General features: G+C 43.1%; 1 protein-coding gene across 1 annotated transcript in view; it reads right to left on the bottom strand.

Annotated features, from left to right (window-relative positions):
• Positions 1–848: 848 nt before the first annotated feature.
• LOC111977737 (TATA-binding protein-associated factor 172) overlaps positions 849–27,894 on the bottom strand; it is a 63,387-nt gene continuing 36,341 nt past the window's right edge. Inside the window, exons 27-39 of the mRNA XM_024007313.2 lie at positions 25,947–26,099; positions 21,244–21,365; positions 11,020–11,187; positions 10,809–10,886; positions 10,598–10,727; positions 10,011–10,152; positions 6,576–6,706; positions 4,527–4,649; positions 4,207–4,359; positions 3,187–3,395; positions 2,584–2,743; positions 2,077–2,247; positions 849–1,911 (exon numbers count right to left, since the gene is read on the bottom strand). Coding sequence (XP_023863081.1) covers positions 1,768–1,911; positions 2,077–2,247; positions 2,584–2,743; positions 3,187–3,395; positions 4,207–4,359; positions 4,527–4,649; positions 6,576–6,706; positions 10,011–10,152; positions 10,598–10,727; positions 10,809–10,886; positions 11,020–11,187; positions 21,244–21,365; positions 25,947–26,099 — 1,884 coding nt within the window. The 3' untranslated portion in view covers positions 849–1,767. The remainder of the gene's footprint in view (positions 1,912–2,076; positions 2,248–2,583; positions 2,744–3,186; positions 3,396–4,206; positions 4,360–4,526; positions 4,650–6,575; positions 6,707–10,010; positions 10,153–10,597; positions 10,728–10,808; positions 10,887–11,019; positions 11,188–21,243; positions 21,366–25,946; positions 26,100–27,894) is intronic.

The following is a 27,894-nucleotide window of genomic DNA, read 5'->3' on the forward strand; positions in this document are numbered from 1 at the left end:
ACTATCAAAACCAACGGGTGCACCGTGGCGGTCAGGCACGTGCCCTGTAAATTTAGATAACTGGCTAGACTAATTGACTGACAAAACTGCTGGCTCACATTGTATAGTCTATTCTAACTCCTAAAAGTAAATTGAGAGTCGGCCCTGGGTAGACTAAGAAGTGAGATCTACTCAGGGTTTTCGAAAGCTAGGCAGCTTCAGCTAGCTTCATATTCCAGCTCAGGCTTCATCCGTTTTATTACCGTGGCTCTTGGGAATCTGCCTGCTTGGAACTGCACGTCCCACGTGGCTAGTCCAACGCCAAACTCATTGAAACCATGCGGAATCAACAATACATGGACGAGTCAGTGCCACACTTTAATTACGTATCGTTAATGCAGTCTGGTGTGCGTGCACAAGCAACTTTTACCCCACTCCTAATCGATAGAAATGCTCAAACGAAAGTTTGTGCATGACGTTTCAAATGCATATTACTGTGGAATGTGATCAGTATTTAAAATTGTATACAGTTGACCCAGGTTAGCTTGGTAACGCTTCAAACCTGACTCGTAGTATAGGGCTTACATGTGCAGCAGTAAAACGACTAGTTAACCCGTCACCTGATCAAACTAAAGCTCTAGTATCACTGAATAGGTGTAGTCATCTTCACTAAAGCAACATTTACTTTCTCTTGCTTTTCAACATCATGCACCTCTAGCTCTGAATGAACAATTTGAATCTGTGCCATCATTCCTAAATGCAAGAACACACCCTCTACTGGCCATGTTCAAAGTTATATACAGTGTTCTTCAAATCAACATGGGAATGCAGACTATGGGGACAAGACAGAGCACGCACAAGACACACACTGAAAGGTCTGTAGAATTTATTATAATTCTATTCGTTTAAACAAAAAGCAGAAATTACAGAAATATTTACAGGTCTGCATTCTCTTCTTAAAACTCTGACAAGTCCTCTTGGGCGGCGGGGGGGGGGGGCATTTCAGTTTGTCCCTGTAGTGCCATTCAGAGTAACATTTTACAAGGTTGGGGAGGAGCAGCACTGGCCATGACCATAGCTTTTCCAATCATCTGCCAGGTCAGTCGACTGATAAGAGTTCTGCGGTGAGAAAGGTGAAATTAATGTGCTTACACAGGACATCCGTGGGGAGACTAGCGCCACCTTGGGATGAGTCATCTATAGGTCACAGGTCTACAACCCAAAACTACCCCCCCACTAGCCAGCAGCTGCAGCACAATCCAGTAGCCCGCTATAAAGAGCCAGCACACGGGTGTGTTCCTATAGGTCAGCTCACAACAACCCCTGCCTCCTCCTCTTTCTAGCGATCACACTTGGTTTTTGACCATATGTCAATAGAGCAGTGGTAGTCCTCCAAGAGGGTGACAGAGTGCTTTAAGCCTGCCAATTATAAGGAGAATCACCACAGGCAGTCCCAAGGACAGACTAGAGGGCCCTCTGTCCCCCTGGGAAAAGAGGGCACATGGCAGACAGGACTGAAGGTGGGAAGGCCTTTAGGTGGTCAAGTCAGTAGGCCTCCGGGTGGGAGACTACCGAGGGAGCCATAGGGATAACCAGGTTCAGACTGGCAGATAGCACTGAACCCTGGATGTTGTGGGGGTTGAAAATCGAATCCTTGGGGCTTGGGCGAATGTCAATGTGGCTAAACTTGTGCGTGTGAGGGGGGGGGATCCCATCCTGAGGGCTGTGTAGAATGACCCTGCTAGGCTGGAGGTGGATGAGCATCGTTTAGTCTGGCTGGGCAAGAGGCTAGTGGAGCGTGTGCATGAAGCTGTCCAGGTTGTACTCTGTGTCATACTGCTGCTGATCCCACAGGTCCCCCAGACCGTCCAGCACGTTCTTAATGGAGGCTTTCCCTCCGGAAGACGACTCGCCCTTATCATCCTTCCCATCCTAGACAGAGAGACAAGTTAGAGAGACGGAAACACACACGTCGGACGGGCAATACTGGTTAAATGGATGTGTGCGTGAAAGAGCAGCATGACCAAGAAGACGAGGAGAGAGAGACGAAAAGAGCACACATGCCGAAGTGCCTGTACCCAAGGGAGAGCTACTGACCTTGTCCAGGGTGAAGAGGTTGAGGAGCTGGTCGGTGCCCATACTCTGCAGGCTGGCGTTCTCCTGGCTGATGACCGCGTTGGCGATGTTCATCTTGAACTTCTGCAGGCCCATGATCTTCTCTTCCAGAGTGCCCCGAGTGATCAGACGATACACATTCACCACGCGTTTCTGCAACAAACAAAAAAAGACACCATTACAAATGTCACTTTTCACTACATCGACTGCCAAGCCGGTGCGCATGTTTGAGATCAACTACATTGCCGTCGGCATGCACAGAACCAAGATGAGTGATTCTGCGCCTCGGCTTGCTCAAACACACCATTGCCTTATTCACACTATAGGGCTGACCCAAACCGCACTGTGTTGGGCCTGGACCTCGTCTTCGTCCTTTCTAGCACGGTTCCAGCAACTACGGTGGGTGATTAACTAGGCCAGCCAAGTACAGCTTGCCTTGGCTCAGTAGTGTGAAAAGGGGTGTGTGTGTCCATGGAGGCAGTAGTGTACCTGTCCTATCCTGTGGGCGCGGTCCATGGCCTGTAGGTCTCTCATGGGGTTCCAGTCGTGTTCCACAAACACCACCGTGTCAGCACCAGTCAGGTTCAGACCCAGACCACCCACGTGCGTGGTGAGCAGCAGCACGTCAATGGAGGGGTCATTGTTGAACCTGAAAGCGAGCGTGACAGAGCACAGCAGATGTCGAGAGGGAGAATGAGGGGACGAGGGCAAGAGCACGTGAGATGGAGGCTGAGAGAAGGAGAGTGCCTTTAAATTCAGATCAAATTTGTCAAGTTAGACAATGGGTGACGTTACAGCAAAGGCACGGACTGTGTCGGAGTCTGGTGTAGCAATCTAAGCTCCTGACTACGGACACCCCTGGCGACGTGGGTTCGAGRCTCAGCTCTGCCTACTATCTGTGCCCAAAACCGGTCTCAAACTACTTCTAAGGTGTCCGGTCATAAAAACAAATCACATGGAAGGAGGAGATGGGAGTTTAAAATAAATATTTTTATATGCTGGCGACACTACTAATCAGACTATTCCATTATTCCCTGTGACACCAACATCATTTATTTGCGCCGCCCAAAGAACATGCTCCTCCTTTATTACCTGGAGACGATGGCGTGGCGCAGGCTTGCCTGCACGCTGCCGTCAAGTCGCAGGTAGGTGACGGTGGGCAGCTGCGGCTTGAGCAGGTCGTGCTCCACGATGTCCAGCATGCTTTTCAGCTGACAGAAGATCAATACTCTGTGTTGGGCAACCACCGCCTCTGTGCCCTCCGCTGAGCCGCTGCTGCCCAGACCACAGTCCAACAACAACTGGAGGGGGGAATAGGGAGGGGGGGGAAGGGGGGGGGGGCAAGCTCAGGATTACAATTTAGTGTTTTGATCTGTAGGTGTTTAGTATGGAGTTCAGAGTGTAGGCGATCGACCGATATCTGCACCTCACCCCACTATCCCCATCACTGCCACTTCTGAAGCAGAGGAGATGGGGGGGGGGTGGGTTGTGTTTTTTTTGTTACCTGTGAAGGCTGAGGGGGGGTAGGGGTGGTGCGGGGCTAGCTTGGGTTAATTGTGGCAGCATGCTTCAGTTCGACTCGCGCCTTAGCAAGCAGAACGCGGCTAGGCAAAAAAAGTGTGCTCGCATACTCCAGTCGCTTAAAAACGAGAAAAAAAAAGCAGCAATAGTACCGTTTGTCCATTTTGAGACGCCGTAGCCAGTACACTATTCCTCAGAAGAGTCAGAATTAAGCAAACTCAAATCTTATTCGTCATTGAAAAATCTAATGTTGACCAATCACAGAGGAAGGGGCGTAGACTTCAGGTTGCAGAGAAAATATTTTTTGGCACAAACCCCAAAAAAACCTTGAAGACCAAAACGTCATAATATACACACAAACTGTTCCAGCTGGGACGCATGCAGACGCCTTTAGTGTTTCTTAATCCTGGTCCTTGGAACCCCAAGGTTTTGGTTTTTGCCCTAGTACTACACAGCTGATTCAAATTGATCAACTCATCAAGCTTTGAATCAGGTGCGTAGTGCTGAGAAAAAAACTGAACTGTGCACCCCTTTGGATGCCAGGACCAGGATTAAGAAACACTGGTGTAAGGAACGCGGAACTAGTGGTACCTGTTTGAGGGCTGAGAGTTTAGGCGAATGCTGGATGTCTCGAAGGCTAGAGTGTTGTGCTGCCAGCTGGTCTGTGATGCGCTTGTACTCAGGGTGCTGTGGCAGCAGCACCAGGCCTGGGTGGTTACACAGCTTCCTCAAGTACTGCAGAGCCTGGAGGGAAGAGGACATTAATAACATAAATAGCAAGTATGGTATACACAGACTTAACATTTCAATGCAGGTCATATTCACATGTGTGAGAAGCTCAGTGGAGAAAAAGGACACTTTCATGGTCAGGGACAAGCCAAAAACTACAAAGGCAGTCAATGTGTGTGTACCTGGAACACGTGGCCCGTGGCCTTCAGCTTGGGTTTCTCCTCCTCCTGGGTGGAGGCTGTAGAGATGGTGTCCTCCACACCGACCTTGGCCCGGGACTTGGCAAAGTCCTCATACAGCTGAACCTGCAGACAGAGACAGACACAGGGACAGAATGTTTGAGGGTATCAGTTTGAGCAATGGCAGGCACAGKATTGCTAATCTAAAAATCACATGAGTAGTTATTTGGGATTAACTGTGATTTGTAGATCAGTGATTCTACACAGTCCGTCTGCAATGTAGTCAATATCAAACACGCACACAGATTGTATGTATACAACAAGCTACATACGAGGCTTTCATTTATTGGATTGAAACATTAAGATTTGTAGCAGCCTCAGCTTCTATGGTGACTAGAAAATGGAAAATACACAAGTGAATGTTCTCTCCAAATGAAGACAGTATCTATAGTACCAGTCAAAAGTTGACTCATTCAAGGGTTTCTTTATTTTGACTATTTTCTACATTGTAGAATAGTGAAGACATCAAAACTATGAAATAACATGGAGTAACCCCCCCAAAAAAGTGTTAAAACAAATCAAAATATATTTTATATTTCAGATTCTTCAAAGTTGCCACCCTTCGCCTTGATGACAGCTTTGCGCWCTTGGCATTCTCTCAACCAGTTTCATGAGGTAGTCACCMGGAATGCCTTAATTAACAGGTGTGCCTTGTTAATTTGTGCAATTTCTTTCCTTCTTAATGCATTTGAGCCAATCAGTTGTGTTGTGACAAGGTAGGGTTGGTATACAGAAGATGGTCTTTCACCAAATATGGCTAAATCCATATTATGGCAAGAACAGCTCAAGTAATCAAAGAGAAACAGTCCATCATTACTTTAAGACATGAAGGTCAGTCAATCTAGAAAATGTCCAGTACTTTGAAAGTTTCTTCAAGTGCAGTCGCAAAAACCATCAAGCACTATGATGAAACTGGCTCTCATGGAGGACCGCCACAGGAAATTAAGCCCGTTACCTCTGTTGCAGAGGATAAGTTCATCAGAGATGCCAGTCTCAGAAAAAAAAAAATCAGCAGTTGATTGCACCTCAGATTGCAGCCCAAATAAATGCTTCAGAGTTCCAGTAACAGACATCTCAACATCAACTGTTCAGAGGAGACAGTATGAAATCAGGCCTTCATGGTCAAATTGCTGCAAAGAAATCACTACTAAAGGACACCAATAAGAAGAGACTTTCTTGGGCCAAGAAACACGAGCAATGGACATTAGGTGGAAATCTGTCCTTTGGTCTGATGAATCCAAATTGGATATTTTTGGTTCCAACCGCCGTGTCTTTATGAGACGCAGTGTGGGTGAACGGATGATCTCTACATGTGTATTTCCCACCGTGAAGCATGGCGGTGGTGTGATGGTGCTTTGCTGGTGACACTGTCAGTGATTTATTTAGAATTCAAGGCACACTTAACCAGAATGGCTACCACAGCATTCTGCAGCGATACGCCATCACATCTGGTTTGCGCTTAGTGGGACTATCATTTGTTTTTCAACAGGCCAATGACCCAAKACACAACTCCAGGCTGTGTAAGGGCTATTTGACCAAGATGGAGAGTGATGGAGTGCTGCATCAGATGACCTGGCCTCCACAATCACTCGACATCCCAAACCATCGCAATTGGATTGATGAGTTGGACCACAGATTGAAGGAAAAGCAGCCAACAAGTACTTCACATATGTGGGAACTCCTTCAAGACTGTCGGAAAAGCATTCCAGGTGAAGCTGGTTGAGAGAATGCCAAGAGTGTGCAAAGCAGTCATCAAGGCAAAGGGTAGCTACTTTGAAGAATCTCAAATATATTTTGATTTGTTTAACACTTTTTTGGTTACTACATGATTCCATGTGTGTCATTTCATAGTTATGTCATCTTCACTATTATTCTATAATGTAGAAAATAGTCAAAGAAAAACCCTTGAATGAGTAGGTCTGTCCAAACTTTTGACAGGTACTGTACGTGGCGTTGTTAGTGTTTAAAGGTGGGCCCCTCCATGTGGTGTACCTGTAGAGGGCTGAGGTTGCAGTAGTAGTCCTGGATGATCTTGGGGGGCAGGTCCTGCAGCACGTCCTTTTTCATCCTCCTCAAGAGGAAGGGCAGAACTTGGCGATGCAGCGCCTCCATGGCCAGCACCCCTGAAGGGGAACAGTCATTACAAGATACTAACACCACTGTCAGTGTGAGAGTGTCAAGACCGTTTCTTCAGGGTCATGTTTATTAGGGCACAACGTATGCTACGGAAACCAACAAGGGTTTCTTTAGTACAGATAGCACTAAACTGAAGAAACGGCGAGGTACTAAATAGGGCTGTGACAATACCAGTATCGCAATACACTGAAATATTGTGGCAAGGAAACAAAAACTAAGCAGATTGAAAGTCTAGGTTTGTTTGACATGACATATGTCACCAATTACTGTTAGAAAAATATTTTAATGGAGGGGGGGGGGGGGGAAGTCAGATCTTTTACCTAATGGTGTCGTTCTAAACAATACTAGATCAACAGCACATGTGGAGGAGGCATACAAGGTAATGTGGATGGAGAAGGAAATTAATTGCTTTACAATGACCATCAGGACGTACCCTTTCCATGCACACTAAATATGTTTGCACTTTTGGCAACTTGACCTACATTGCGTACTCTAAAAATACGACCATAGTGCATGATCTATGGCAGTGGGGGGATTCTTATGACATTGCCAACAAGATGAGTTTGCTTTCCGAAAAAGACCAGGGTCTAGATTCACAACACACTTCTTACACAAAATCTTAAGCTTCTTAAAACCATCCAACTTGGATCCAAGGATCCAACCTTTAAAAAAAAAAATGTTTTGCCAAAAATTACATACCCAAATCTAACTGCCTGTAGCTCAGGACCTGAAGCAAGGATATGCATATTCTTGATACCATTTGAAACAAACCACTAAAGTTTTTTGTACCATCATCTTCGAAATGCAAGAGAAAGGCCATAATATTTTATTCCAGCACGGGTGCAATTTAGATTTTGGCCACTAGATGGCAGCAGTGTATGTGCAACATTTTAGACTGATCCATTGTATATCTGTTCAAAATGTTGTATCAAGACTGCCCAAATGTGCCTAACTGGCTTATTAATAAATGTTCAAGTTCATAATTATGCAATCAAACAATCGCATGGTATTCTTTCACTGTAATAGCTACTGTAAATTGGACAGACAGTGCAGTTAGATTAACAAGAATTTAAGCATTCTGCCCATCAGATATGTCTACGTCCTGGGATTTTCTTGCTAATCACATTAGTCTACGTTTGCTCAACCGTCCTGCGGGGCGGGGACACCAATCCCGTAGAGATTAAGCGGGYAAAAAWTCATAAAATAGTTCTTAAGTGCAATTCCTCAGCAACATCTTAAGATGTAATGATTCTTACGAACTTCTCAAATAGCTTCTTACTAATCTTTTTAAGATTTGTTGCTAGGGAACCGATTTAGCTAGCCATCTAGCAATGGCAATCATGTTAGCATATTTCATACTGAGATTACTGTTCTAAAACATGTTCTAGGGTTTAAAATAATCAATACTGAAACGTTCAGATGAAGTTTGTGAGTGGATTAAACATGTTCAATTGCGCTGAGTTTATTCTCTCACTGCCCTGAGTTTAAGACATGGGTTTAGCCATCTTGTGAATTAAAAACATTTCCAATAAAGGTATTTAAGAAACAAAATTTGTTCTTGACGTTTTGCTTAACTTCTTATGGCTGAAGGGGCAGTATTGAGTAGCTTGGATGAAAGGTGCACAGAGGTGCCCGTATTAAACTGCCTGCTCAGTCCCAGTTGCTAATATATGCATATTGGATAGAACACTCTGAAGTTTCTAAAACTGTTTGAATTATGTCTGTGAGTATAACAGAACTCGTATGGCAGGCAAAAACCTGAAAAAAATCCAAACAGGAAGTGGAAATTCTGAGGCTGGTAGAGTTTTAACCAAGATCCAATTGAAATCACAGCGAGATATGAATGAGTATTCACGTCCTACGGCTTCCACTAGATGTCAACAGTCTGTAGAACTTTGTCTGATGACTCTACTGTGAAGGGGGGCCGGATGAGAGAGGAATTAGTCAAGTCTGCAATGACCTGACCATGCGCGTTCACATAAGAGGGAGCTCCGTTCCATCGCTCATCTGAAGTCAACGTTATTCAAGATTTATGTTAACAACATTATAAAGATTGATTCAATACATCGTTTGACATGTTTCTACTGACTGTTACGGAACTTTTGGACATTTTGTCAGGTTTTAGTGAACACGCTTCATGACTTTGGAATTGTTTACCAAACTCGCTAACCAAAGTAGCTAGTTGGACATAAATAACGGACATTATCGAACAAATCAAYCATTTATTGTGGACCTGGGATTCCTGGGAGTGCATTCTGATTAAGATCAAAGGGAATATTTATCATGTAATTTCTGGTTTGTTGACTCCAACATGGCGGCTAATTTTATTATATTTTTGAGCGCCGTCTCAGATTATTGCAAGGTTTGCTTTTTCCGTAAAGTTTTTTTGAAATCTGACAGCGGTTACATTAAGGAGAGGTATATCTATAATTCCATGTGTATAACTTGTATTATCATCTACATTTATGATGAGTATCTGTTGAATCGATGTAGCTATGCAAAAATCACTGGATGTTTTTGGAACTAGTGAATGTAACGCGCCAATGTAAACTCAGATTTGTTGTTATAAATATGAACTTTATCAAACAAAACATGCATGTATTGTGTAACATGAAGTCCTATGAGTGTCATCTGATGAAGATCAAAGGTTAGTGATTAATTTTAGCTCTATTTCTGCTTTTTGTGACTCCTATATCTTTGGCTGGAAAAATGGCTCTGCTTATTGTGGTTTGGTGTGACCTAACAATCGTTTGTGGWGCTTTCGCTGAAAAGCATATTTGAAAATTGGACACTTTGGTGGGATTATCAACAAGATTACCTTTAAAATGGTATGACATGTATGTCTGAGGAATTTTAATTATGAGATTTCAGTTTTTTGAATTTGGCGCCCTGCACTTTCACTGGCTGTTGTCATATCGATCCCGTTACCGGGATTGCAGCCATAAGAAGTTTTAAGCAGAAACATAAGAAATAGCACAAGACATTTTTRAAGAACCATTGAGGAATAGCAACTTGCTTACCTTAAGGTCTATTGTTAATTTTTTTAAATGGCAGTTAAGAAATTTCTTGAGGTTTTGTGAATCTAGGCCCAGGGCTGTACCTTTCAAATTAAGAGTTTAACGGGTTAAAGGAGCAAAGATTCATCCGCGTCGGGTTAATTTTTGCCATGGAGAATAGAGTATTGCAATTTTCTGACAAACTATTTCAAGTGCCAAATGAACAAGATCCAGCTTCCGTGCACTCATTTGTTAGGCACTCAGGGCTGATGACCACACCAAAATCAGATCTTACCGGCCTCCTGCTCACGCGATGAGCTCTTGGCATCACGGCTGGCCAGGATGGGTTTGCCGTAGCGTGCAGCAAACTGTCGTTCTGTGCCCAGGAAGCCGGGCATGAGGAAGTCAAAGAGTGACCACAGCTCCAGAACATTATTCTGAGGAGAGGTGGGAGAAGGAGAAAGAGAGCGAGTTCTATTAAACTGAAATAAACACTAAGATTTACAAGTACTAAATGCTTGGGTTTAACTAATCTAAAATAAGTCTGCAGCAGAGTAGACAATAAGCACAATCTAGCCTACATTACCATTAATGTCACAGGCTTGGCATAAAGTCCTTACTTCATTTCATCCACTAATACACCTGTCAATGTAAAACTAATACATCCAACCACCCCACAGAGTGGAGGAACTGGAATCATTAGGCCAGAAGAGAAATTATTAGGCAACATTAATCTAATGCAGTGAGGATCATGGTTTAAAGATTAGTACCAAAACAAACACACTACAAGTGTATTAGCAACTMAAAATCAGATGCATTTCCACTGCAGAAGCCTTTGCTCATTCTTCACTGACTAAAATGTAYAACGTTTCATGCCCCTACCTGGATGGGCGTTCCTGATAGGATAACTCGGAAGTTGGCGGCCAACTGCTTTATGGCTTTTGAGAGCTTGGTCTTCCCGTTCTTGATCACATGGCCCTCGTCGAGGATACAATAATTGAATTTTACATTCCTAAAACAAATTAAACATAAGTTATTTATAAAATCACTTATCCAGCCTTCCAAATAAGAGAATTATATATAAATAAATCACCTAAAAAAGTCAATGTCGTTCCGTACAACATCGTAAGAGGCTACTACCAGGTTGTGCTTTTTCACTTGATGCTGTAAACTGCAATACAAAAAACAATAATTTATTGATTTTAACGTGAATAATTGAAACAAATGACGCTGTGTMCTACTCAATCTCTGTGGTGGAATCATGTGTATGTTTGCGTGTGTCAGGGTCGGTACAGGGGTCTTACCGTGCTCGCTCCGTAGGGGGTCCCGTGTAGTGCAGTGGGTTCAGGTACTCTTTGGTGCAGAACTTGCCCACCTCGTCCACCCAGTGACCTGTCAGGGTGGGGGGGCACACCACCAGAGAGGGCAGGGGGGTGCGGTCTGCCGCCTTGGTTTTGGCATACTCCTGTGCCCTGTACACAATGTAAATTAATATGACAACTCCTTTTACAACAGAGGAGCCTCTCCAATGTGCTGACGGTGTACATTTGAAATTCAAACTGTGGGCGCGGTCCAGGACAACTACATTGCAGTTGCCTGCCAGTTTTCACAATGCCTGGATATGTATTTAGTAGGGATGTAACAATTTAGTGATACAATGGCGTCGGGGACAGATMCATATCTTAAACACACATACATATACACATATACATACATATTTAAAAAATATATATAAATACAAAAACTGATGTGTCCTCTCCTTCAGTGTCAAACTTCATGTAACCAGGAATCCAACAAAAATAAAAAATAAATATAATTGGTACCACTGGTGCTCCCAACCTAAGTCAGGAGCACCAGAAAATATTTAAGTAACAAATATACCTTTATTCCATTACTCAATATGAAAGTAGGTCTAACTAAACGTAATAATCTTAAAAGGTAGAATAAACCTCTAGAATTGCATGGCTGCCAAAGTTTTTGTATTTATTTTCGGTAATACCAATTATCCCAAAGACATTCTTTAAAAAGTTGAGTCATACACAAGAAGAGTCAAGGATGTAATTACTGTCAAAGGTACTTTAAAAAAAGTACAGAGTAAAGGGTCTGAATACATATGAAAATGTATCAGTTTTTACTTTAAAAACATTTCTATAAACTTGTTTTTGCTTTGTCATTATGGGGCATTGTGTAGATTGAGGGGGAAAAAACGATTAAATCGATTTTAGAATGAGGCTGTAACGTAACAAAATTAGGAAAGGAATATATCTGAATATTTTCCAAATGCAATGTAAGTGTAAAACTAAAAACGACTCAATCCATGCTTTTTGGGAATGCTATAAAGTCTAGAAGTTGTGGGCTGAGCTAGAAAGTTGGCAGTCAGAAGTATTACAATGTAAACTTACTTTTAAAAATCAGTCTGTCTGCATATTTCAAGACATGGCATATGGGGGGGGGGGGGGAAGTGATAGGCTGGACGATTCTCTTCAGTCATCTTAAAAAAGTAAACTAAAAACTTGGAAGTTGATCCCCATCATTGACACAAGAGAAAAATCGAATTACTTATTATTTATAATGGCATGGGTGACTGAGAAACAAAATTTGTACAATTCACGGCCAAGTGGCAAACAATGCAGGCACTATAATGGGGGTGTGAGCATGCAGGTCTGGGCAGCTGAGATGTTGTCATTGTTTGTATAAGTTTCTAATCAGGAGTGTAAAAATAAAAAATAAAAAAATGAAAAATTCATTGAGACTATGAATTCTAGCTACTTTTGAAGCACACGTGCCCTAGATATTAATATGTAACACTTAACATCTTATTATAAAAGCTAAAATGTTGATACAATACCTGTCATTGGAATATTTGTTTTCTACATTGCGTAAAAGCACCGTTTTCCTATTGAGATGTGTTAAATTGAAAACTGTACAGTCTTGAAAAACATCAGGTTTGTAATGACCACACGCAAGAGATCTGATTTATTCACTGCTATGATCATTGATCTCCTTTAGAATATATCCKTTTTCTTTCTGTGCCCCCAAATGTTTGGATATACTGGTAAAGTTACCAGGTTGTTAGCTAGCTAACCAATTAGGTAACACAACTGAACTAAGTCTAAACAATTGTTTAACTTCTCTAGGGTAGGGGGCAGCATTTTCACATTTGGATGAAAAGCATGCCCAAATTCAACTGCCAGCTACTCATCCCCAGGAGATAAGATATGCATAGTATAGATTTGGATAGAAAACACTCTGAAGTTTCTAAAACTGTTTGAATCATGTCTGTGAGTATAACAACTTATTTAGCAGGCGAAACCCCGAGGACAAACAATTCCGTTTTTTTTTTTTTTCTTTTTTGAGGTCACTGTCTTTAATGAATTTATTGGGAAACCAGATTTCTAGGTGAATTGCTTGCAATTCCTACGGCTTCCACTGGATGTCAACAGTCTTGAGAAATAGGTTGAGGTTATTCCTTTGTGAAATACGGCCATCTTGAAGTCGAGTCACTCCAGGTGTCGTGTTTGATTGAAGTGCATGTCCAAGAGGCATGCTACATTTAGATTTAATCCTGTATTGAACACAGATCATCCCGTCTTGTTTTTATCGATTATTAACGTTAAAAAATACCTAAAGTTATATTACAAAAGTAGTTTTACATTTTRTGGCAAAGTTTACAGGTAACCTTTGAGATATTTTGTCGTCACGTTTGAGCAAGTTGGAGCCTCTGTTTTTCTGGATCAAACGCGCCAAATAAATGGACATTTTGGATATATATCGACAGAATTAAATCGAACAAAAGGACCATTTGTGATGTTTATGGGACATATTGGAGTGCCAACAACAGAAGTTCGTCAAAGGTAAGGCATGAATTATATTTTTATGTCGCGCCTGCAGGCTTGAAATATGCTTCTTTGTTTACTATTGTGCTATACTCAGARAATAGCATCGTATGCTTTRGCCGAAAAGCCTATTTGAATTCTGACATGTTGGCTGGATTCACAACCAGTGTAGCTTTAATTTGGTATCTTTCATGTTTGATTTTATAGTAATTTGGCGCTCTGCATTTTCTCAGGCTTTTTTGCCAAGTGATACAGTAGCGTCTTGCCTAAACTCAGATTTTTTGATATAAATATGAACTTTACCGAACCAAAAAAATACATGTATTGTGTAACATGAAGTCCTATGAGTGTCATCTGATGAAGATTATCAAAGGTTAGTGATTAATTATATCGCTATTTCTGCTATTTGTTACTGCTCTCTTTAGCTGGAAAAATGGCTGTCTTTTTCTGCGACTTGGCTCATACCTAACATAATCGTTTGGTGTGCTTTCGTCGTAAAACCTTTTTGAAATCGGACACTTTGGCTGGATTTACAACAAGTGTAGCTTTAAAATGGTGTAAAATACTTGAGGAATTTAAATTATGGGATTTCTGTTGTTTTGAATTTTGGCGCCCTGCAGTTTCACTGGCTGTTGACGAGGTGGGACGCTACCGTCCCACATACCCTAGAGAGGTTAACGACGTTGACGAGCGAGTAGTTTTACAACGGCCCACGACATGGTTTATGAATGTAAAAGGCAGTCCCGGTGATCCGCTATAGGAAGAAAAATGTTGCGCAGGTAATATGGAGCAGATCTTTTGATCTGGTTGGGCTAGACTCATGCCGTTTACGCTGTAGCAATGGTGCAACTATGACGCTAACAGATCTGCACTCACATGTTTCTCTAGGGTACTCGGAAACAAATGGTACAGGGGAAGCCTCGATTATAAACCCCTTAACATCATTATCTAGGAGATTTTTCTCATAGCAGTTTCATTTTTGGCGCACTGTTACTAAGTATTTTATTGCATATGCAACCAAATTCGTCGCACTTTAGAGCCCTGCATATAATTGTGTTGACAATCATTAAATCTACCAGTCATTTTGRATGCCGACCAACCCAAGGCAATATCAGTAGCCTAGTCAAACTACTCGCTGGGCCCAGCTTTACATGCTGACCAAAGCAAGGTAGGCAGCCTGTTCCTGATCTTGCACATGTGCGCGGCACCTACAGCATTCAAATGCAAATATGGCTTGTGATATTCAGCCTCATTAGTTGAGTGAAAACTAGGGCTGTGGTGGTCATGAAATTGTCAGCCGGTGGTGTCCAGCAAATAACTACCGGTCTCACGCTAATTGACCATTAAAAACACATTTAGCATCTACAGGCTTCCATGCATAGCCTACAAGCCACTGGAACACTTAACAGCCTACACCATCACAATAAATCAATTTTACACCGGTCTAAAGAAACATGACATTTAGAAAATGTTGTCTATTTCAGAAGAACAGACTAGCATATCTAAGTAGACCTTTGTTAGGCCCTGATCTGGCTATGCCATATGGCTGTGGGCTACACTAGTTCATTTAGCAGATAAGATTTGCTCACAATTCCGTGGCATTACTTTACAATATGAAGAATACAATTGAACACAGCTGAATAAAATACAGGATATTTTCTGCAAACGATTTGAAGGAGCGCACGCATGCGGCTATTCTGTGTTGAGCGGGTTAACAAAGAAACAGGTTCTCCTATATGCTTAATTTGGGAGTTTATGCAACTTTTGTTGTGATACAAACGTTGGGGTGTATGATTTGATTACATTAAGTCTGCATGATGCGACTTTTTCCCAAATCCTGTCACATGAAAAGGCATGAGCTCTGCTTTGTTTTTTTTGCAAACTTCAGCCTCTCATTCACAATATGACAAGCACTTTAGAATGCCTCGAATTTTTCAGGCGGAATCCCCTTTGTATGGCTGTAATGCCCCCTTAAAACTATTTTTTTTAAATCCCTTTTGCGGCCAGTGGCCGCTGTGCTGAATAATGAATTATAATTCCCTTCTCCTGGCTGCGTGCTCCTCGCACATATCTCAAGTCTTATTAGCTAATGCCCGGCATGTAGTCGGGTCCTTCTCACATGCTACAAATTAAGACAGACATGTCGGGGATGCAACTGCGCTCGTCATTATCGAATTATGAGGCGCATATTGAAGATGTTGGAAGAACTGTCCAGATTTACTTTGTCAGCCAACAAGATGAGTAGGCCTAACGAACAGCGAAAGCACTAGCCTGTCAATCTACTACCCCCATAGTACAAAAGTTAACCCATTCTATTGGGCAACTTGTCCTACTGTGCGAGAAATAAATATTCCAAAACATAGTCTGGGACCGTTGTGGGATGCGATAGATGCCAAGTTACCAACCACTAGCGTCAAAGACCTTTAAAAGCAATGAGGCTGATGCAACAGCGCAGAACATTTGTTGATAAGCGCAGCCATGCTCACACAGCAGTAGGCAAAACACCATTCTCAAAAGTGACAGCAAAATCGATTATGCATGTAATGCTTTATTGTAAAAAGGTGCATTTTTATGGTGATAATTCTTCCCCAAACTTGACTCATGCGCCACCTATGTATGCCAGTCTAATCCACTTTACAACCGGTGTAATGTGCTTAAATTACGTTTTGGCCACTGTTTTGATAAGGCTTGTATCATAACTATAGGCCTATGGGCTAGGCTACATGAGGTGTGTGAATAGGATTTGAAAGGTCGCAAAATGGCATGCGGTGTTTGCATTACTACACACAAGCTGGGCATCATTCACAAGTGATATAGTCACAAGTGATATGCTAATAGTCACCCATCAGGCTATTCTTGATATATACTAAATGTGTGTGAAATTAGTTTTGATTTAGAATGGACCAGTAACATGCACCTGTCTCGGAACAGAGAGAAAAAAAATCTATGCACTTAAATAGCGGAGGGAGGATGCTTTGTCTTTGGTTCATTTTCATGCCAGGTAAGCTATACTCATTGCTTTGCTTTGTAACATGTGCTTAATATTAGGAAAGTTGATAAATATAGTAGGCCTAGCCTATAGAAAGCTGATGGGATCCTGCTTTTAATAGAGGCGATCAAAACTCTGTTCTCACAAAATTGCATAGCCTTTAGAAATGTTGCGCAACATGAGCTCATGGGCTCTCATGAAGTGTTTGATTAATCACTCTGACATCAATGCAAATGTAGAGGGACATTAGCGTGCTGAGTACCAGGCAGTAGGCTACTGACTGTCAGAAATCAGTGCTTAGTTACCATGACTAAACGGTGTGGCGGTATAACGGTCAACCTAGATAATTTACTAGGTTGTCTACAATGCTTTCAGAAAGTATTCACAACCCTATACTTGACATTTTGTTGTTACAAAGTGGGATTCAAATGGTCTTTTTTTTACATTTTTTACATTTTTTTTCTTCAATCTACACAAAATACTCCGTCAGTGGAAGAAAAATGCTAACATTTGTAAAAAAAGGTATGAAGAATAAAAACAATATCTTGAGTCGGTAAGTATTCAAACCCAAGTCAATACATGTTTGAAGTGATTACTGCTGTGAGTCTTTCTGGGTAAGTCTACAAGAGCTTTCCACACCTAGATTGTGCAACATTAACCCATTATTCTTTTGAAAATTCTTCAAGCTCTGTCAAATTGGTTGATCACTGTTAGACAACCATTTTCAGGTCTTGCCATAGATTTTCAAGCAGATTTAAGTCAACTCTGCCACTTAAGAACATTCACCGTCTTCTTGGTAAGCAACTCCAGTGTAGAGTTGGCCTCGTGTTTTAGGTAATTGTCCTGCTGAAAGAAGAATTAATCAGTGTCTGGTTGAAAGCAGACAACCAGGGTTTCCCTCTAGGATTTTACCTGTGCTAACTCCCCAGTCTTTAACAATTACAAGGATACCCATAACATGATGCAGCCAGCACTATGCTTGAAAATATGGAGAGTGGTACTGTTGTATTGGATTTAACCCAAACAATTTATATTCAAGACAAAAAGTTAATGCTTTGCCACATTTGTTTTACTTTAGTGCCCTGTTGCAAACAGGATGCAGGAAGACAAATTCTGTACAGGCTTGCTTCCACTCTGTCAATGAGGTTAGTATTGTAGCGTAACTACAATGTTGTTGATCCATCAGTTCTCCTATCCCAGCCATTAGTCACCATTGGCCTAATGGAGAAATCGATGAGCGGTTTCCTTCCTCTCCGGCAACCAAGTTCAAAAAGATGCCTGTATCTTTGTAGTGACTGGGTGTATTGATACACCATCCAAGGAGTAATTAATAATTGCGCAATGCTCAAAGGGATATTCAATGTCAGCTTTTTTAATTTACCCATCTACCAACAGGTACCCTTTGCAAGATGTTGGAAAATCTCCCTGGTCTGTGTGGTTGAAACGGTTTGAAATTCACTGGTCGACTGACCTAACAGATAATTGTGTGTGTGGGGTACAGAGATGTAGTCATTCAATTATCACCTTACACTCCATTATTGCACACAGAGCGAGTTCATGCAACTTGTGACTTGCTAGGAAAATATTTAGGGTTGCCTTAAAAAAAGGGGTTGATGGCACCGAAGAGGATGGCTGACATTTTACATGCTCCTAACCAACCGAGCTTCAATACGGAAGTGGTCAGATGACGCGGATGCTACAGGACTGTTTTGCTAGTACAGACTGGAATATGTTCCGCGATTCATCCAATGGCATTGAGGAGTATACCACCTCAGTCATAAGTTTCATCAATAATTGCATTGACGACATCGTCCCAACAGTGACAGTAAGCACATATCCCAACCAGAAGCCATGGATTACAGGCAACATCCGCATCGAGCGAAATGCTAGAGCTGCCGCGTTCAAGGAGCAAGACACTAAACCGGACGCTTATAAGAAATCCCGCTATGTGACGAACCATCAAACAGGCAAAGCGTCAATACAGGATTAAGACTGAATCCTACTACACTGCCACTCATTGGATTTGGCAGAGGTTGAAAACTATTAAGAACTACAAAGGGAAACCCAGCCGCGAGCTGCCCAGTGACGTGTGCCTACCAGATGAGCCAAATGCCTTACATGCTCACTTCGAGGCAAGCAACACTGAAGCACTAGCTGTTCTGGATGACTGTGATAAGTTGGTAGCCGACGTGAGCAAGACCTTTAAACCGGTCAACATTCAAAGGCGCAGGGCCAGACGGATTACCAGAGCGCGTACTCAAAGCATGCGCTGACCAACTGGCAAGTGTCTACACTGACATTTCCAACCTCTCCCTGACCGAGTCCGTAATATCTACATGTTTCAAGCAGACCACCATAGTCCCTGTGCCCAATGAAGCGAAGGTAACCTGCCAAAATGATCACCGCCCCTTAGCACTCACGGAGTGCTTTGAAAGGTTGGTAATGGCTCACAACAGCACCCTTCCGGATACCCTAGACCTACTCCAATTTGCATACCGCCCCAACAGCTCCACAGATGACGCAATCACACTCCACACTGCCCTTCTCCACCTGGACAAAAAGGAATACCTATGTGAGAATACTGTTCATTGGACTACAGCTCAGCATTCAACACCATGGTGCCCACGAAGTTCATCACTAAGCTAAGGACCCTGGGACTAAAACACCTCCCCTCTGCAACTGGATCCTGGACTTCCTGACGGGCTACCCCCAGGTGGTAAGGATAGGCAACAACATGTCTGCCACGCTGATCCTCAACACTGGGGCCCCTCAGGGGTGTGTAGTGAGTCCACTCCTGTACTCCCTGTTCACCCACGACTGCGTGGCCAAACACGATGCAAACAACATCATTAAGTTTGCTGACGACAGTGGTGGGCCTGATCACCGACAGCGATGAGACGGCCGATAGGGAGGAGGTCAGAGAACTGGCAGTGTGGTGCCAGGCCAACAACCTCTCCCTCAATGTGAGCAAGACTAAGGACAAGGGCCGAACAGGCCCCCATTAACATTGACGGTGCTGTAGTGGAGCGGGTCGAGAGTTTCAAGTTCCTTGGTGTCCACATCACCAACGATCTATCATGGTCCAAACACACCAAAACAGTCGTGAAGAGGGCACTACAAAAACTTTCCCCCCTCAGGAGACTGAAAAGATTTGGCGTGGGTCCCTGGATCCTCAAGAAGTTCTACAGCTGCACCGTCGAGAGCATCCTGACCGGTTGCATCACCGCCTGGTATGTAGACTGCTCAGTATCTGACCGTACGGCGCTAGAGGGTAGTGCGTATGGCCAAGCTTCCTGCCATCCATATAATAGGCAGAGGAATGAGGAAAGCCCATAAAATTGTCAGAGGCTCCAGTCACCCAAGTCATAGACTGTTCTCTCTGCTACCGCACAGCAAGGAGGTACCGGAGTGCAAAGTCTAGGACCAAAAGGCTCCTTTACAGCTTCTACCACCAAGKAATAAGACTGCGGTATTGTGTATAGGCCAGTGAATCTAAACGTTATCAATTTTAAATTCAGGCTGTAACAAAATGTGGAAAAWGTCAAGGGGTGTGAATTCTTTCTTAAGGCATGTGCTGTTGAAYATGGGGCTTCATCTGGCTATACCTGCTGAACGGGTCTTACAAGAGATTTTATTTTGATTGRTCAGATTCACCATGAGCAATAGTTTTGGTATTTTTGCCATGTGTATATGGTAATTTTGTGCTATGAAATTAAGAAACTTTCCCTGTATAACGAGGACAGCAATCACGTTTGAGGCGCACTGCATGGCCGAAGCCAGAGAAGAAGAGATCACTCTGCAAAGACTTTCAAATGGTCAAAACCATTCGATTTTGAGATGGGGTGAAATCCAAAGTMGTGCTGTATATTCAATTGGCTCTCAWAGGTAATTTGTAAACGATAAATATTGATACATTACTAGCTCAAACACTTAATTCAGAGATGAGTGGAGCAGCAGTGTAAGGCACTGCATCACAGTGCTAGAGGCATCACAGTCCGGGATCGAACCTGGGTCTGTAGTATCACAATCAGCAGTGATTGGGAGTCCCATAGGGCAGCTCACAATTGGCCCAGCGTCGTCCGGGTCAGAGGAAGGTTTGGCCGGGGTAGGCCGTCATTGTAAGTAAGAATTTGTTCTTAACCGACTTGCCTAGTTAAATAAAATAAAAAGTATAAAAAATTGTATGTGTTACTTAATTTGCTAAAATTACAAGTTAATTAGTGGGGGAGTAAAACTATAGGCAACATTGACCCCCTAATCTGGTAGAGGGCTGATAGATGCCTAGTCTCCCTTATGAGTCAGCTCCCTACAGTCCATACACATGCATAATTCCCACACGAAAACACCAAGGCCCAACTCATGAGCGCCATATCAGCAGCAGATTCATTTATAATGGAAAATTGTGGTTATTCAACAAATGTTTGTGTATTGAATCGTATCGTTCTCTAAATCAAACCGAATCGCTTCAAACTAAAACATAGTTCCTGTATCGTATTGGAGCACATGCATCTAGATAAGCATGGTCTTGAAAAMGAAAGATGCACATCCCTAGTATTTAGCATATCACCGTACCACATTATGACATAGAAATCTGATGCCGAACTACGCAGTCGATGACATGCAACCATTTGTTGATAAATGCAGCACAACTGCAATATAGTCGGCCTAGAACGTAACTAGTGTGTGGTCATGCAGTTCAGTACCTGAGGTAGTGGTCCCCAGCCAGGATGCAGATGGACTGCAGGGTCTTGCCCAGGCCCATGTCATCACAGAGAATACCGTGGAGCTTGTACTTGTTCAGGAAGGACAGCCAGTTCACTCCGTCCTGGAGAGATCAAAGTTATTGAAACTGTCCATCAACAACTCATTGTAATAACCTTGTCAATCACATTTTACATACTAGCTATGACAGAGCAGACAACCATGGTATGCAATGAGCTGTTGCATTGCGTTTGTGAGTCAAAGGATTCACGCAAACATCTTTACCGTGCTTATATTGAGTGTATGAGATGGACTGCATAGAAGAAGTCGGACTGCACAAATCACTGCTCTACAAATCACTTTGTATCCCAAACAACTAATCAAACACTCTGAATGTCAGTGGCATGCTTATTCTACACCAGTCTAGATTAGTTTATGCTGGGGTATAAAAGCAGAGCGTAGTCCTATCCAGGTTTTATTCCAAAACTCTGCAGGGTTCCATTACACTAGAGAGATGGATGTTGGGCTCAGCAGGATACCAGCAGAGTGCACAAGCCCATCAATTCTACCATTTTTTATTTGTTCTGTCCAAAAGTAATTTGTCAGCAGCCGACCTCCCTGCAGCATTTAAAAGCAATCCCTTTTTGTAGAGCTTTGCAAAAAAACAATGACACTAAAAATGAAGTGGAAAGTGCTGAATAGATAACATTTACCATGATTTTTTACTGTGCACAAAATAATCCAAAACGAAATTGCAAATACATCCATGTTACCTTCACACYTTCATCCAAAATAATTAGTGCCTTCGGGAAGTATTCAGACCACTTGACTTTTCCAAATTGTTATGTTAGCCTTATTCTAAAATGTATTTTTTTTATTTCCTTAGTAATCTACGCACAATACTCCATAATGACATAGCGAGAAAAAGTTTAGCAGATATGTTAATCAGGTATTTGTTTTTTTATTTAATATAAGTATTCAGACTCTTCGCTATGAGACTCAAAACTGAGCTGAGGTGCATGCTGTTTTCATTGATCATCCTTGAGATGTTTCTACAACTTGATTGGAGTCCACCTGTGGTAAATTAAATTGATTGGACATGATTTGGAAAGGCACACACCCATCTATATAAAAACGTCCCACAGTTGACAGTGCATGTCGGAGCAAAAACAAACCCAGGAGGTCGAAGGAATTGCCCGTAGAGCTRCGAGACAGGATTGTGTGGAGGCACAGATCTGGGGAAGGTTACCAAAACATTTCTGCAGCATTGAAGGTCCAAGGACAGTGGCCTTCATCATTCTTAAATGGAAGAAGTTTGGAGCCACCAAGACTATTCCTAGAGCTGGCTGCCCGGCCAAACTGACCAATCGGGGGAGAAGGGCCTTGGTCAGGGAGGTGACCAAGAACCCGATGGTCACTCTGACAGAGTTCCTCTGTGGAGATGGGAGAACCTTCCAGAAGGACAATGATCTCTGCAGCACTCCAAGTGGCGAGACAGAAGACACTTCTCAGTAAAATAAAGGCACTTGACAGCCTGCTTGGAGTTTGCCAAAAGGTACCTAGGACTCTCGGAACATAAACAGGATTCTCTGGTCTGATGAAACCAAGATTGAACTAGAGCCTGAAAGGCAAGCGTCACATCTGGAGGAAACCTGGTACCGCTCATCACCTGCCCAATACCACCCCTACGGTGAAGCATGGTGGTGGCAGTATCATGCTGTGGGGATGTTTTCAGCAGCAGGGACTGGGAGACTGGTCAGGATCAAGGGAAAGGTGAACGAAGCGAAGTACAGAGAGATCCTTGAGGTAAACRTGCTCCAGAGTTCTCAGGARCTCAGACTGGGGCGAAGGTTCACCTTCCAACTGGACAACAACCCTGAGCACACAGCCAAGACAACGCAGAAGTGGCTTCGGYACAAGTTTCTGAATGTCCTTGAGTGGCCTAGCCAGAGCCCGGACTTGAACCCGATCAAACATCTCTGGAGACCTGGAAATAGCTGTCAAATCAAAATCAAGTTTATTTTATATAGCCCTTCGTACATCAGCTAATATCTCGAAGTGCTGTACAGAAACCCAGCCTAAAATCCCAAACTGCAAGCAATGCAGGTGTAGAAGCACAGCAGCTAGGAAAAACTCTAGAAAGGGCAAAACCTAGGAAGAACCCTAGAGAGGAACCAGGCTATGAGGGGTGGCCAGTCCTCTTCTGGCTGTGCCGGGTGGAGATAACAGAACATGGCCAAGATGTTCYAATGTTCATAAATGACCKGCATGGTCAAATAATAAATCAGGAGTAAATGTCAGTTGGCTTTTCATAGCCGATCATTAAGAGTATCTCTACCGCTCCTGTCCAGTGACGCTTCCCATCCAACCTGACAGAGCTTGAGAGGATCAGCAGAAACAAATGGGAGAAACTCCCCAAATACAGGTGTGCCAAGCTTGTAGCGTCATACACAAGGTGCATCAACAAAAGTACTGAGTAAAGGGTCTGAATACATATAAAAAAAATCGTATCTATATATTAACAGCAAAAAAAAAAATATCCTATTACTGTCAACTGCGTTTATTTTCAGCAAACTTAACATGTGAAAATATTTGTATGAACACAACAAGATTCAACAACTGAGACTTAAACTGAACAAGGACCACAGACATGTGACTGTTCAGAGACACATTATTACATTTCTGTTAAAGGGGGTCAAAATCAAAAGTAACAGTCTGTATCTGGTGTGGTCACCAGCTGCATTAAGTACTGCAGTGCAGCTCCTCCTCATGGACTGCACCAGATTTGCCAGTTCTTGCTGTGAGATGTTGCCCCACTCTTCCACCAAGGCACCAAGCCCTCACCCTCCGATCCAACAGGTCCCAGACGTGCTCAATGSGATTGAGATCCGGGCTCTTCGCTGGCCACGGCAGAACACTGACATTCCTGTCTTGCAGGAAATCACGCACAGAACGAGCAGTATGGCTGGTGGCATTGTCATGCTGTAGGGTCATGTCAGGATGAGCCTGCAGGAAGGGTACCACATGAGGGAGGAGGATGTCTTCCCTGTAACGCACAGCGTTTCCAGGTGGTAAGAGTAGGCAACAACACGTCTGACACAATGATCCTCAACACTGGGGCCCCTCAGGGGTGTGTACTTAATCCCCTCCTGTATTCCCTGTTTACCCACGACTGCGTGGCCAAATACGACTCCAACATCTCATTACGTTTGCTGATGACAGTGGTAGGCCTGATCACCGACAGCGATGAGACGGCCTATAGGGAGGTGGTCAGAGAACTGGCAGTGTGGTGCCAGGACAACAACCTCTCCCTCAATGTGAGCAAGACAAAGGAGCTGGTCGTGGACTACAGGATAAGGCGGGCCAAACAGGCCCCCATTAACATCGATGGGGTTGTAGTGGAGCGGGTCGAGAGTTTCAAGTTCCTTGGTGTCCACATCACCGAACGGTCCAAACATACCAAGACAGTCATATAGAGGGCACGACAAAGCTTACTCCCCCCCCCTCAGGAGACTGAAAAGATTTGGCATGGGTCCCCAGATCCTCAAAAGGTTCTACAGCTGCACCATCGAGAGCATCACTGCCTGGTATGGCAACTGCTCGGCATCTGAACGTAAGGCGCTTCAGAGGGTAYTGCGAACGGCCCAGTAAGTCACTGGGGCCAAGCTTCCTGCCATCCAGGACCTATGTAATAGGCAGAGGAATGAGGAAAGCCCATAAAATTGTCAGATACTCCAGTCACCCAAGTCAAACTTTACTCTGCTACCATACAGGAAGCGGTACCTTAGCGCCAAGTCTAGGACCAAAAGGCTCCGCAACAGCTTCTACCCAAAAGCCACATTGACCCCTCCCTTTTGTACACTGCTGCTACTCGCTGTTTATTAACTATGCAGTCACTTCACCCCCACCTACATGTACAAATTACCTCAACTAACCTGTACCCACACACTGATTCCGTACCGGTGCCCCCTGTATATAGCCTCGATATTGTTATTCTTATTGTGTTACTTTTTATTTTCGTCTACTTGGTAAATATTTTCTTAACTCTTCTTGAACTGCACTGTTTGTTAAGGGCTTGTAAGTAAGCATTTCACGGTAAAGTCTACACTTGTTGTATTCGGCGCATGTGACAWATAAAGTTTGATTTGATATTGRTTTTATGCAGATTTTTTATATTAGCATTAAAATCTGTCACCAATTGTAGGCGATTGACATGTTGGCAGTTCGGTAAGGGAATGATAAGTTATTTACACCAGTGAAATCAGTGTATTGTTTGCAATATCACAAATAAAAGTCTGGGGTAGAGTACTGACGTTAGCTTCAGCTGTACGCTAGCTAGCAAAGTTAGCTAGCTAAAATTACATTCAGCATTCACAGAAAACTAACTAGCAAGCTACCGGTATCTTTCTTTGTAAAGCGCTGTGTCTTGTCTGGACATCACTTTGCTGAACAGTAAATTAAGAGTTCTGCATTAGTCAAGTGTGTTAAATTTGTGCAGCATGAGTGGGTAGGAAGCAAGATGCAGCATACAGGTTCCTCAAGGACAGGCAATGTGTGAGTAGCGCCGGTTGTAGCTTGCAGTAGTTTGACACTCTGCACATTTAGTCAACAGCGGTTCTACCGATTGTTTGTGTATGAGTGTTAGAGATGGATCAATAAACGGACAAGTAAAAAGACAGACGTGTAAACAGATTTGCAAACACACCTGCTGATACTTGCGGAGCTCGGCCTGGATGGGCACAGGGATCTTGTAGTTCTCCAGCTTCCTGCTGTCAAGCAGCTGCTCCAGAAAGTGACGCTCTCTGGCCTTCTGGCGAATCAGATCATCCGACATGGTGGGAGGGTCCGGGATACCAGCCTAAAAAAAATATATATATAATAATAATTTATCGGACTCAAAACTCAAACCCCTTTCACACCCCTAAGCCAAACCAAGCCCAACTGTACTTCGCTGGCCTGGTTTAGCATCCACCATAGCTGCTGGAACCTTGCTGGAAAGGACAGTGAGAAAAGAAAATATCTGAGCGCAATACGAATTGGCTCAGCAAGATAGTGCGAAAAGGCTGTAAGATCTCAACAAATAAAATCAGGTGCAAAAGACAAGCCTCCTAAATATTACATATGAGAGTCAACAATGTACGTCTTGGTATGCAAGTAATGACATTGAGTTGTCCGGTTCTGCAGTGTGCCTGATTCATTACTCCCACTTAATCTCTGATTGAACAAATGAACTGACAGAGGTCCAAGTTGCAATCAAAACGGAAGGAGAACACATCATCCAAATGACMGTCACATAAAATATAGCCCCACTATTCAGCATAGGACGACAATGAGCTATACTGCCTTCTACAGGGCAAAATAGAATTGACGATATGGTGCAGTAGGAAACAACTGTAGATCAGGGGTTCACAAACTATCAGGGACCGGCATTGTAGTGACAATTTTGTAGTGTTCAAGCAAACTTTAAAACTAATATCCTGTAATATTACACATTTTTCCACAGGGCAGAGAACACTGCAGTACACTGCAAAAAAAATGGTTGAGTACTGTGGATACCAATATCCCTGTAAACCTCCCATGCCGATGTTGCCCATGGTTAAGAAATTATACAGTGCATTCGGAAAGTATTCAGACCGACTTTCTCCAAATTTTGTTAAAGCCATATTCTAACCTGAAAAAAAAAAAAAAGTTCACAAATCTACAATCAATACCCCATAATGACAAAGCGAACAGGTTTAGAATGTTTAGCAAATGTAWTAAAAATAAAACAGATATACCTTATTTACTTAAGTATTCAGACCCTTTGCTAGGATACTTGAAAGTGGCCTCCATCATTCTTAAAATGGAAGAAGTTTGGAKCCACCAAGACTCCTAGAGCTGGCCAAACTGAGCAATCAGGGGAGAAGGGCCTTGGTCAGGGAAGTCACTAAGAACCTGATGGTCACTGACAGAGCTCTGGAGTTCCTCTGTGGAGATGGGAGAACCTTCCAGAAGGACAACCATCTCTGCAGCACTCTAGCATAAAGGCCTGATTTGTGGAGTGGCCAGARGGAAGCCACTCCTCAGTAAAAGCTACGACAGCCCGCTTGGAGTTTGCCAAAAGGCACCCATGGACTGTCAGACCATGAAAATAAAGATTCTCTGGTCTGATGAAACCAAGATTYAACTCTTTGACCTAAATGCCAAGTGTCTGGTCTGGAAGAAACCTGGCACCATCCACACAATGAAYCACGGTGGTGGCAGCATCATGCTGTGGGGATGTTTTTTAGCAGCAGGGACTGGGAGACTAGTCAGGATCAAGGGAAACATMTTATGAAAACCTGTTCCACAGRGCTCAGGACCTCAGTGCTCAGGACTCAGACTGGGGCGAAGGTTCCTTCCAACAGGACAACGTCCCAAAGGACACAACGCGGGAGTGGCTTTGGGAAAAGTCCCCAAATACAAGGTGTGCCAAGCTTGTAGTGTCATACCCAAGAAGACTCGAGGCTGTAGTCGCTGCCAAAAGGTGCTTCAACAAAGTACAGAGTAAAGGTTCTGAATTGTTTTTTTATTTAACTAGGCAAGCCCGTTTAAGAATTTGTTCTTATTTACAATGACAACCGACTTACAGTACCAGTCAAAAGTTGACACACCTACTAAAGGGTTTCTTTATT

Source organism: Salvelinus sp. IW2-2015, linkage group LG18 (genome assembly GCF_002910315.2).
Source record: "Salvelinus sp. IW2-2015 linkage group LG18, ASM291031v2, whole genome shotgun sequence".
Classification (NCBI taxonomy): Eukaryota; Metazoa; Chordata; class Actinopteri; order Salmoniformes; family Salmonidae; genus Salvelinus; species Salvelinus sp. IW2-2015.